Here is a 13,167-nt window from a genome sequence, read left to right on the forward strand (position 1 = left end):
AAAAAGGGACACTAACCCACTGTTGGTGGGAATGCAAACTGGTTAAGCCACTATGGAAGTCAGTCTGGAGATTCCTCAGAAACCTGAATATAACCCTACCATACAATCCAGCCATCCCACTCCTTGGAATTTACCCAAAGGAAATTAAATTGGCAAACAAAAAAGCTGTCTGCACCTTAATGTTTATTGCAGCTCAATTCACAATAGCTAAGACCTGGAATCAACCTAAATGCCCATCAACAGTAGACTGGATAAAGAAATTATAGGATATATACTCTATAGAATACTATACAGCAGTTAAAAAAAAACAATAAAATCCAGTCATTTGCAACAAAATGGAGGAATCTGGAAAACATCATGCTGAGTAAAATAAGCCAGTCCCAAAGGGACAAATATCATATGTTCTCCATGATTGGTGACAACTAACCAAGCACCAAAAAGGAAACCTGATGAAGTGAAATGGACACTATGACAAACGGTGACTTGATCAGCCCTTGTCCTGACTGTTGATGAACAACTTAATACTTTATCCCTTTTACTATTTTTTTGTTCTACTTAATACTATTGGTTGAACTCTGTAATTAATACACAATTATTCTTAAGTGTTGAAACTTAACTGAAAAGTGACCTCTGTTAAATATAAGAGTGGGAATAAGAGAGAGAAGAGATATACAATTTGGGACATGCTCAATTGGACTTGCCCCAAATGGTAGAGTTAGAAATGTGCCAGGGGATTCCAGTTCAATCCCATCAAGGTGGCATGTACTAATGCCATCTCACTAGTCCAAGTGATCAATTTCTGTTCACAATTGATCATAATGATAGGACTAACAGTCAAAGGGATCACATAAACAAGACTAGTGTCTGCAAATACTAACTGATGGAATAAAAAGGGGAGAGAATGATCCAACATGAGAAGCGGGATACACAGCAGACTCATAGAATGGCAGATATCCTAAACAGCACTCTGGCCTCAGAATCAGCCCTTAAGGCATTAAGATTCAGCTGAAAAGCCCATGAGAGTATTTTAGGCATGGAAAGCCAAGACACTGTGGCAAAAAAAAAAAAAAAAAAAAAAAAAAACAAAACAAAAAAAAAACAAACAAAAACAAAAACAAAAAACCACCAAACCAAACCAAAACAAAACAAACAAAACCACCTAAATGAAAGATCTCTGTGAGTGAGATCCCAGTGGAAAGAACAGGTCATCAAAGAAGGAGGTACCTTTCTCTGAAGGGAGAACTTCCACTTTGACTATGACCTTGTCTAAATATGATCTGAGTCGGCGAACTCAAAAGGCCTCCATAGCCTTGGCAACTCATGACTAGAGCCTAGGGAGATTACTGACGCCATAAACAAGAGTGTCAGTTTGTTAAGTCAACAACAGGAGTCACTGTGCACTTACTCCTCATGTAGGATCTCTGTCCTTAATGTGCTGTACATCGTGATTTAATGCTATAACTAGTACTCAAACAGTATTTTTTACTTTGTGTTTCTGTGTGGGTGCAAACTGTTGAAAGCTTTACTTAATATATGCTAAATTGATCTTAGGTATAAAAAGATAATTGAAAATGAATCTTGATGTGAATGGAAGGGGAGAGGGAGCGGGAGATGGGAGGGGTGCGGGTGGGAGGGAAGTTATGGGGGGGAAAAGCCATTGTAATCCATAAGCTGTACTTTGGAAATTTATATTTATTAAATAAAAGTTAAAAAAAATAAAGAAGAGATAAAAAGATAAAAAAATTACATTTTCCATAAACCTTTTGAAGTCTCCTTGTGTGTTAATATTAGTACTGATGGCCTGTGATTTTGGCAAAAAATAGAAATAAATAAACATGGTACATGAAAGATCAAAGCCTGGGAGATAGGGGCTTAGAATTAGGTGAGAGTCGGTGTTGCAAGCAGTGATGCAGCTTAAACTGTGGCTGATTCACAGAAGGGAGAAGCCTCGTTAGGGCAGAGGCAGGGGCCTACAGCTAATGCCCAACTTTGCCCAGGATCAATGGGGAAGCAAGGGGAAGGTAATTTTATTCTTTAACTGCTTCAATTTTGTCTACGCTGGCATCAACTGCTGAATTAAAATATACAACAAGTTCAAAGCCTGATTTCAGGAACCAGCCACTGACTATGGAGGAGTACCTCTTCTGGACGGCCACTCAGTGTTTGTTTCGCAAGGATCAATTATCCACCACGGCTAATGCACACTTGGAGGGTGCGCCCAGCCACAGTCAGGTGGTGCATGCAAAACACACACCGAGAGTCCTTTTCAGCAGCTAAATGCATGCTCCATTAGGGATCCATAATGTAGAATGCACGCGCGTCGGCAAATGGATTTAGAGTGAAGAGTTCTTAAATGGCCGGGGTACTTAGTTCTGAAAGGCCAGTAGCTGGATGTGCAGCCAGAGCACACATGGTTTTTAGGATTAATAATACATCGATGTGTGTCAGGGTTAATACACATTTACAGCTCACAGGCTGTGCAGCTGACTGCTCAGCCCATCTGCAGCCACACAGAAGAGGACTACTCTGTCCTCCCCCTCATTAATGCCTTTACTCCCAGGAAAATTAGATTACGCAAGAAAAGCCATTCCAACCACACTGAGGTTTTCCTTGCTGTCCAGCCTTCTCTGGGAAACCCACTTGACACGGCCCTGCCCGCTCAGAGTCTGAGTGAGGCCCTGGTGGGAGCTCCAGTCGTTATGCCCCGAGGTCACACTGCCACGTGTCGCCATGCCTTTGGACAGTGCATGCTGGGGCGGGAATGCAGCCAAGAGAGGTGCTCGGGGGCTTCTTGCTTTTTCTTCCTTTCCTATCTGACAAGCTGACCAAACCTTCCACTGCGTCGTGCGGCACGGGAGTTGCCTGCTGCCAGTGTGTAGAATTTCAAGGGCAAAAAAAAAAAAAAGCCCCATCCACTTTTTTAGTGAAACTTTAAAAAAAATTTTAATGCATTAATACATTGGAGAGGTAGAGAGAAAGGGGTGGGGTGGGGGAATGAGTGAGGGAGAAAGAGAGAGAGTGATGGAGAGAGAGCATTCTCATCTGCTGGTTCATTTCTCAAATGCAACAGCTAGGGCTAGGCCTGGGCTGAGGCTGGGAGCGGGGTGGCAGCTACTCAATTACTTGAACCATCAGCACTGCCTCTGAGGGTTGTGTCAGCAGCGAAGCTGGACAGGAGGCAGAGGGGGACACTGAGCCCAGAGACTCTGATTTGCATCACCCGTGTCTTAATCACCGGGACAAATGCTCACACCCCCGCCCCCCCCCCCCCCCCGACCATGAAATAAGGAAAATAATTGAAATGTTATTTTTCTGAGAAACTATGGTGAGGGTGAGAGAAGAGCGACGCCACTCAGCATGTACAGATCTATTTATTAATTTCCCTCTCTGAATGCCAAGGCAGGAGGGTCTTTCAATGAAGAACACACAAAGTAACGGAAGGATTATTCAGATAAAGGAAAATATAAATTAGTACATAATAACCTAAAACCTTTTGAGGCCTTACAGTGCACCCTGCCGAGGGCTCTGTGGGAGCTGTTGCCCACAGTTCTCGTGATACACTCGTGAAGTGACGCCCCATGTCTTAGGTGAGATGGCCAGGGTTCAGAAGGGAGCAGTTACTCAGCTCAAGGTTACGGAGCTGGGCCTGGCACATAGGACTGCTTTGTTCCTCCACGAGGACTCTGAACTTCCCATCACTCCTTTTTCAGGTTGGGACGTGGCCTACTGGTGGGTGAAGAATCAGTGTGGCAGGTCACAACCAGTGATTTAAATAAGTAATTAAAAAAAATGGACAGGAAAGAGCCAGGGAGTAAAAGTAAATGCTGTTTTGTTAAAGTTTGTATCATTTTTTTCTGTTTGTATTTGTGTAGGCAGAAAGGTGTGTGTGGATGTACGTGTGTGCTGTGAGCATGTGTGTGTGCATGTCTGTGTATGCGTGTGAATGTGTGTGTCACATCTATCCTGTGATGCACCATACAGCCCCACGAAGGTCACAGTGAAGGTCTCTTGCAAGCTAGGTGCACTGTCCCTAAATGCTCTGTTCTTATGAGAGTCATTTTTTTTCTTTTTCCTATTACCTTTCCCCCAACAATCCCAGAGCCCCAACCACCCTATGCAAAGCACTGGAGATACATTAATAATACAATTTAAAACCGATTCCATCAAGATAAATAGTGCTTCCTAGATTAAGAGTGTAGCTGGCCAGAATGAATGAAATTTACTAACCCTGAGATGCTTAATCTTCCATTACACAGAAGTTAATGATGATAAGAAAGGAGTGATGGTAATTCACTTCTGCTTTTACAGGAAATCCGACCATTGCATTTTTCGCAAATCTTTCTTCTGACCACACCTCAGTGCCAAGGATAACTGCCCCTCCCCTACAGGTATGGTAGCCAGTGGTCATATATCAAAGCCTACTCTGCCAGAAATTTAGACCTTGTAGCTCGCCCGGGAATTGGTAGATGTCCAGGTGGAATGTGTTGGGAAGGCAATTGGGGTGCCCCTTCTCTCGCGCGCTCATGGAAGCCTGTGGTAGCAGGGAACGCGAGTCACTTACCTTTAGAACAGTCTGCTCCTAGAAACCCTGGGAAACAGTGACACATCCCGGACACACATTCGCCATTCCCATGGCAGTTGCGTGGACAGTCCTGCACCGAATCTGAAAAAGAGAGAAAGTTAGCAACTCCCTTTTCGCCTGCCTGCTGGCACAGCCATGCAATACACAACCATCTAGAGACCAGTGATAGTAAACTCAGATGCCTGCAGGCGACCGGCGAGAAGTGCAAGTTAGTGAAGTCAGAGGATAGGGAGTGGTGGGGACTAGAGCAATTTGGACAGCACATGGAACTAACCATGCGTCTGATTGATCCAGGCAGGAATGCAGGGCTGGTATTGCTGTAGTCTTGCTTTCCACAGGAAGAAACCGCCTTTCTGGATTTAACAACTGCGAATGCTCCTACGTTTGGTTGTTGACAATTTTTTAAACACTGATCTGTTCCCCCCAGCCTCCCCCCAAATCATGCCACCAATGTGAGATTTCATATGACATGTGGGCTCTTAGTGTTTAGCCTCAGATAAAGATGGCAATTTTTCCAAAATAAGATCAGTTGCTCATAATTTCAGGTTTGTAGAGAAAAAAATAGCCTCTGCTTTAAGGGATTCTAATACAAAGTAATCCAAATAAAGTCATGCACCACAAAACAATGTTTTGGTCAGTGATGAGCCGCATAAACAATACAATGCCGTTTTGGTCGGTGATGGACAGAGCATGTCGTGCAGCCGAGCTCTGGAGCAGGCTCTGTCATCTGGGTTCGTGTCAGCTCCCTCTGTGGTGCTCCCACAGTGATGAGGTTGCCTAATGAAGCATTTCTCAGAAGCAACCCACATCACTGAGGGATGCCTGGCGATGGAGACTGATACATCTTGGCACGACTCTGGAGTCCTTTAACTAGTAGCTTTTTGGTAACACAAAAGCCCTCTGATGCTTAGCTCTTGTGGATCTTATTTTTTCACGAAAACCACCAAGTTCGCAGTTGCTCTAGCCTGCATCAGTATATACTTCAAGATGTGCCTCTCTATGTGTGCAGTCACGCAATACCTTCTCAGGGGTCACTGGGAACCTTTTCCACGTGGATTTGGGTCTGCACAGAAACAGACATGTTCTTTTAAAACTAGGATCACTCCAAGTGTCCTCCTCTGTGCCTTAAATTAAAACAAAATCTTTACACTCCAGGTGAGGAAAAGCCCCCGTGCCTGAAGTGTGGCATCCGTGTGGCACTGTAACTGTTCCTTATGGCGTGAGCTGGGAGTGGCAGAGCAGGTATCTCCTTTAAACCTCAGTTCCTGTTCACACCTGCTCTGCCCCCTAAAACTCAAACCGGGCATTGTTGCTTCCTTTCGACTGGGCTTCACTTCTCAGGCTGCTTCTTTGAGAACCAGGCTGTTGTATGTGCGGCTGTCAGTGCGTTTGCTCCTCCACAATCAGAAGACCATGCATTCCATCAAGCCAGCTTCCCTAACATGCAGGCTCAAACACCTCTCGGCTGGCCGGGGAAGGGGGGATGGGCGGTGTCCACACGGGGACCCATTTGTTTCCCCTGTTCCCATTCATTCCACAGGCAAAGGTGCTTGGGTGGCCCAAACACCAGCAGCTGGGAGACAGTCCTCCCCGTGTCTCTCACTGAGAGTCCTGGCTATGTCTCCAAGGCTGTCTGTATGGGCCAAGGCCTTGAGACACAGAGACAGTGGCCTCTGTCCAGAGTAAACGGCAGGGTGACCCAGCCTCCAGGGTCATGGAGACAATGTCTCCCTCTGCAGCAAACGATGTGCATCCCTACTGGTCAGGCTCAGGAAGCTCAGGGTTTCTTTCCTGAAATGCGCCCACTCGCCTATGCAGGCATCAGCTGGCCCTCTTAATGTCCTCCTGTGGGAATCAGGGCTCAGGCAACAGGCACATGTGCTAATACTGTGGGTATTGCCTTGCTCTGAGGGATAAAGTTCCTTGTTTCTGACCCGAGAGCCTCCTATCTTCTGATGACTTCACAACATTATGGAAGGCTAACATGTCAGCTTATAATTAGGGTAAGGTCTCAGATCTGCTACAGGGCTTGATGTATGGTTTAGTCTCCTGGCTGAGCACCTATACGCAAGGCTTTGGAGATACCATGGTGAATAAGCCAGCCACAGTCCCTGCCCTCAGAGAACCTTCCACTGGCATAGAGAATACAGGCCGGAGGGGAATCATCAAGTGAACGAACAAGCAGAACTTGTGATAAGTGCTTTGAGAATAGAATACAGGGAGAGCAGGTAAGTGGAGGAAGCTGCTTAGACAGGTTGGTCAGCAAGGGTCTCTCTATTCTATGCAGGTGACCCTGAAGGATGAGCTGGAATAGGCAAGTGAAAGTTTGAGAAAAGAGGATTGGCTTATGCAAAGGCCCTGGGGTTGGAAAGAGTGGGAACGAATCCAGAGTGGCAGGAGAATAGCTAGCAAGGCGGGCAGGGCTGTAAGATGAGAGTGGGAGCAGATCTTCCCAGACCCTGCAGGGCAAGCAGATGAGTGGGACTTGATTTTGGGACCGAGCACCCAGACCTCAAACCTTACATCTTCAGAGATGAGGCAGTGAAGGTCCAGGCAGCTCTTAGCCACCACAGTCCCAAGAACAGAACGAAACCTCTGCACAGGCTCTTGGGCTGGCTGGAAGCCTTCCCTGAGACACGCCTCCTCACGTCTCCGTCTAGGGAGCACTGAGCTCCTGGTCACCACAGCCTGGAGTCTGTGCCACTGTCTCCTTGTCCCTGTAACCCCTACGGCTGCCTTTTGACAGAGCTCTCTTCTGCCATCAAGCTCCCAGAGCAAGACACCAGCTCGGAATTGTCCTCCGGGGTATTCTCCGTGGCTGGCTCCTATGTACACAGTTATGAAAGTGTGCTTATGAGTTGTGTACACACATCAGAGGAGGCCGGAGAATTCCAGATAAGCAAAAACTGGGATAGACAGTAGTGTCATTTTGTTTTCCCAAGGTCTTCTGTTTGAAGCATTTCTGTAGTTTTTGAGGGCAAAAGCAATTATGAGGTAGGAGTGAAATACAAAGGAACGCCCCTTCCTCAACATCCAGTGGAATATCACCAGTGGGAGAGGACTCAGTGTCCCTTTCATCCCCCTGGGTGTAAGTTTCCTTGAGGAGAAAGTGCCAGGAGGCGAGCGGAAGGAGGCTGGTGCCGGGCTCCACACTGCCACTTGCCACCCTCAGAGACGCGACTCACTTCCCAAGGCAGGCTGCTTCTCTCCTAGACACATGGCAGGCCTTCCGAGTCGAGGGCGCACTGAGTGTGAGCGTGAGCTGGCACCCGTCTCACGGTCTCCCACGACAGGGGTCTCTGTGGCTCCCACTGCCCTCGATGGGGGAACGTTGTGATGATGGGTACGTGTGGGAGAAGCTTTGAGCCAAATAAACACTGTTCTTTCCCCTGCATTTCACGCCAATTACTATCATTGCTCTATCAAGATGTCTGCCCAACTATTAGGCCGATTACCTTTGACATTCTCTTTGAGCTACAGTCCAGACAGGGGGAATCCACTTGGGAGAATTGCTATTCCCAGCTCCATCAGCCAGTAAGGGTAATGGCCTGGGGGAAGGGACTCTCGCTACCACAATGTCTGTGTCTTTTTGGGTAAAAGCACAGGAGGGCAGAGACCACTATTAGAGAATCTGGCATCCTGAAAACCTGCTGCTGAGGGGCAGGGATCTCTGTGTGTGGAATCTGAAGAAATCCAGGGGCAGGGCACAGGCTCTGGAAGGGAGGAATCCTCACTTCACCTCTTACAGGCTGTATGCGACCTTGGGCAGGTTGTTGAACTCCTCTTAGCCTTGACTTTCTCAACTGGAAAATGGAGAGATTAGGGAGAGTACCCACCTCGGATGGCCACCCAGGAGTTGGCAGAGCTAATGGACACAAAAGATATCACACAGGGACTGGCACCGAGTGCTCTGTAACGTGCAGTTGTTATTGTTGTTATTAACCATTTCACTGAATCCTTGGAGACCTGGGACGCCAGCTGCAGGGCGTGCTGCGTGCTGTCATGTACCTGTCAAGCCTTCTGAGTTTAAACACAAGGTGACAAAAAGGAAGACATTTCTCTTCATGTTCTTAAACTAAAGATTCAAAAAAATCTCAACCGCTCAAACTACTTCCAAATTTGATTCTAGTTTCTTCCTTTTGCAAACTGGTCTCTACTCTTTTATTTTTCCTCTTTGTTACCTGCCCTGATCTATAGCCCAAAGAAGTCCCTCCAGTGGAATGCTTCTCCAGTGACTTAAATTATGCAAAGTCTGTGATATGACTTTAGGGTAGGGGTTGGCAAACTTTTCCTGTAGAGGGACAGATAGGAACTATTTAGGTTTTGCAGGCCATATGGTCTCCGTTGCAAATACTCAACTCTGCCATTGCAGTGGGAAAGCTGCCACGGACAATATGTAAACAGATGAATGTGGCTGTGTTCCAATAAAACTTTATTTATAAAAACAGGCAGTGGGCCAGATTTGGCCTATGGACTATAGTGTGCCAACTCTTACTTTTGAGCATTTGGTTAGTTTTGATGGGGCCAATTTTTCTGTAGCAGAGGGAGTAAGGATTGACTTCAATCCTATGGTCAACATGAACATTCTATGTGGTTTTATTTCAATCTGAAGTTGCAACCATTGGTGAAGAATTGCCACCTGAATTTCAAGCTGTTATACATGCAACTTTTGAGAATCAGGGAGACCCTCAGAAAACCCCCCCTGGGCCAATAGAGAAGTTCTTAAAATGCAATAAATAGGAAAACAGGTATACAATATGCATGCCAAAAAAATCACTGTCTCTCCTTTGGTGACTCCCAACTCCATGTCAGTCAAGTTCCGGGCACTGCAATAGTTGCGTCATCCCTTGCTTTATGCGCATGGTCATTCCCTTTTACAGATGATGAAACTGAGGCTTGGGGGCCGGCACCGTGGCTTAACAGGCTAATCCTCCGCCTTGCAGCGCCGGCACACCGGGTTCTAGTCCCGGTTGGGGTGCCGGATTCTATCCTGGTTGCCCCTCTTCCAGGCCAGCTCTCTGCTATGGCCCGGGAAGGCAGTGGAGGATGGCCCAAGTCCTTGGGCCCTGCACCCCATGGGAGACCAGGAGAAGCACCTGGCTCCTGGCTTCAGATCGCGCGATGAGCCGGCCGCAGCGGCCATTGAGGGTGAACCAACGGCAAAAAGGAAGACCTTTCTCTCTGTCTCTCTCTCTCACTATCCACTCTGCCTGTCAAAAAAAAAAAAAAAAAAAAAGAAAGAAACTGAGGCTCGGGGAGATCAGATGATCTTCGTCAGGTGATGACATGGGGAAGAAAATCGGGCTTTCATCGTGGAGCTAGCAGATCTTTCCTCACGAACCCTCCCTCTAAGCTTTGCCAGTGAAATCTTGAGACCCACCGCTATAAGCTACCGGGACAACATGACACTGTAGGAAGGCAGTGGCCAAGACCTAGAAGCTCATGACCAGTCCATCATTCGCTCAGCCTGAAACTTTGGCGAGATACCACTTTCTGACCCTCGCTCTGCTTCTCTGTGAAGCGGGTCTAACAATATGTTTTGAGTCACAGAAGTTCTGCTCAGGATCAGCTATTATTATCGGGAAGCAGATGAAGACCCAGTGATAAGAGAACCTTAGCAAGAACGCATTCTGTGTCGGGCAAAATCTCTAGGGTTTGTTGCAGAAACGGCCACCAAGTCTTCCCAAGCTAATGATCATTTTAGGGGTTTGCATGCACAAAGAAGAGGAGATTCTGGATGAAACGTTAACTTTTCTCTTGATACCTAATAAAAAGCAGGCTAACGCATACCCCCAGTGTACAATTGCTTAATTAAAGCACTGTAAAATGTACCTACTTCAGAATGATACGATTTTTTTCAAAGGTTGCTATTCTTTCCCTGATTTATATTTATGTTCTGAAAAATTGCTGAGGATCCCTCGTGTTGAAGAGAAGTTCTGAACTGATGAGGGTGACCAGTATTTATCAGCTCTACCACTTATTTACAGTTTTATAGAGGCATCCAACTCTCACAAGAGCTGTATGAGGTGGGTTCTAACTAGAGTTTAATTTTCTATGATGCAATTGAGGCTTATCAAAGTTCAGTGATTTTCCTAGATTTTGAGGCCAGGACGTCACCCAAACAGTCTGACCCAAATAATTAGCCAAGGTTGAACCCTTGGGATTAAGTGTGGCGCTTTCATGGTTTAAACAGTCTTCATTTTTTAAAAGGGCTTGCTTTAGGTGGATGCCCATATGAGACCAACACCAAGGTTCTGGCTTGGCTTTCTCAGTTGTAGGAGCCTCCTCAGAAGATGTGGCCTCTTGTGTAGAAGCCTGGGAGAGACCTACCCTTCCCTCCATGGGGCACCAGCCAGACAGCCCACACCTACCTAGAACAACGGTGTTGAAGGAAACCATCTCTTTGTCTTTGCCATCATTGTAGAAGGCCAGGTGCCACAGGCCCACGTCCAGGTATTGCACAAACACAGCTTCGTTTTGAACCAGGGTCTGGATGCTCCGGCGTTCCCTGGGCGACTCCACCACGCTCCACTTCTCCTTTCCGTCCAAACGCTCCATGAAGTCATACTAGGAAAGGGGAGAGAGTGTCACGTGTGAGACAGGTGCAGACCTGGCCTCAAACAGTCACCTTTCCCCAATATCCATCATTTCACTGAAGAGTACTTTTTAGCATATTTTACTATGAGCTCATCCAGTAAAACAAACCATTAGAGTTACAGCAATGCTAAGAGCTATTAGTAGGGGGTGGGGGGCATTTGGTGCAGCAATTAAGATGTTGCTTGGAACACCTGCATCCCATACAGGCGAGTATGGGATACATACAGAGAGTCCTGGCTCTACCACTGATTCCTGCTTCCCACTGATAGGTGCCCTGGAGATACCAGGTCATGGCTCAAATGGTTGTGTCTCTATCACCCGCATGGGAGATCCAAATTAAGCTCCTGGCTCCAGCTTCCGCCTGGCCCAGACCTGGATGTTTCAGGTATTTTGGGAGTGAAACAGCAGGTGGGAGACTTCTTTCTTTCTTTCTGCCTTTTAAATACAGAAAAATAAAAAATAATTTAAATAATAACAACTATATTTTATTATATTTTACAATGATTAGTTCTGTTACTATAGGCCAATCTATTACCAGAAGTTCTGAAATCCCAAATCCCTTTACCCAGGGTTTTTTTTTTCCTTTGTGTGTCTGCCTGTGTGTAAGATAGTGTCGTTGGGGGTCCGTGTACTGGCATCCCATCAAGGTGCTGGTTCAAGTCCTGGCTGCTCCTCTTCTGATCAGCTTCTGGCTGATGTGCCTGGGAAAGCAGCACAACATGGCCCAAGTGCACCCACATGGGAGACCTGGAAGAAGCTCCTGGCTCCTGGCTTCAGCCTGGCCCAGCCTTAGCTGTTGTGGCCATTTGGGGAGTGAACGTGGATGGAAAATGTCTCTCTGTCCCTCCATCTTTCTCTCTCCCTGTAACTCTGTCTTTCAAATAAATAAATAAATCTTTTTTTTTTTTTTGACAGGCAGAGTGGACAGTGAGAGAGAGAGAGAGACAGAGAGAAAGGTCTTCCTTTGCCATTGGTTCACCCCCAATGGCCGCCGCGGTCGGCGCGCTGTGGCTGGCGCACCGCACTGATCCAATGGCCGGAGCCAGGTGCTTCTCCTGGTCTCTCATGGGGTGCAGGGCCCAAGCACTTGGGCCATCGTCCACTGCACTCCCTGGCCACAGCAGAGAGCTGGCCTGGAAGAGGGGCAACCGGGACAGAATCCGGTGCCCCGACCGGGACTAGAACCTGGTGTGCCGGCGCCGCAAGGCGGAGGATTAGCCTGTTGAGCCATGGCGCCGGCTAATAAATAAATCTTTTAAAGAATGTTCTATAAAAGAAAAAAGCTAGTGCTGTTGCTCCATGCCCGCTGGGTTGTTGGAGACTCCATCCCATATGCCAAGTATAACTTCTCTATAACTCCCCAACTTCTGAGATCCAAACTGCAGAGCTTCCGAGGAGGAATCATGGCTCACATTACTGGTCTACCATTGATCAGTTACAAAGAGAAGATGGGGCAGCACAGGGCTGAAAATGGGGGCTGTGGATCTAGACTGACTAGGAGAGAATCCTGGCCATGACCCTTCCTAGCTCAACCACCTGTGCCTCAGTTTCTCCATCTGCAGAACTGTGAAAACAATAGTACCCATGCCATAGGGTGGGTGAAGGATTAAGACAACATTCAGAATAGCAGGCACAAAACACACGTTAATCATCACCATTCCATCCAAATCTTGAGCACATCCTACCTGGGGACCCATTTTGACACTCTCTGTAATCATACTTCCCAGAGAAGGAAACCGAGGCTCTGAGAGCAAAGCAACTTGTCCACACCACACAACTCCTAAGTGGCCAAGCAATGTCCACGCTCTCAGAGTGCCTGCTCTCAGGTAAACCAGCAACTAGAAGTTAAACTGTTTCAGTGGAAACCAGGTTCAGAGCAGGAAGTGATAAGTGAGCAAAGCAGTGGTCAGCTGAGGCTACCAGGATGGGGCACGGGGAGAGCAAATGCAACCCAAGGAGACCAGTTCTACGTAACAGGGGAAGCTCGG

The 13,167-nt window shown here is 47.0% G+C and overlaps 1 protein-coding gene across 10 annotated transcripts in view; it reads right to left on the minus strand.

The window, feature by feature from the left end:
* The window catches only part of TENM2 (teneurin transmembrane protein 2), a 979,180-nt gene that overhangs the window by 148,853 nt on the left and 817,160 nt on the right, over positions 1–13,167 (minus strand). For all 10 annotated transcript variants that reach the window (XM_062189665.1, XM_062189666.1, XM_062189664.1 and 7 more), the window contains 2 exons: positions 10,954–11,149; positions 4,562–4,663 (listed from right to left, as the gene is read on the minus strand). In XM_062189665.1, the coding sequence (XP_062045649.1) occupies positions 4,562–4,663; positions 10,954–11,149 (298 nt within the window). The remainder of the gene's footprint in view (positions 1–4,561; positions 4,664–10,953; positions 11,150–13,167) is intronic.

The sequence above is a fragment of the Lepus europaeus genome, chromosome 4, assembly GCF_033115175.1.
Source record: "Lepus europaeus isolate LE1 chromosome 4, mLepTim1.pri, whole genome shotgun sequence".
Lineage (NCBI taxonomy): Eukaryota > Metazoa > Chordata > Mammalia > Lagomorpha > Leporidae > Lepus > Lepus europaeus.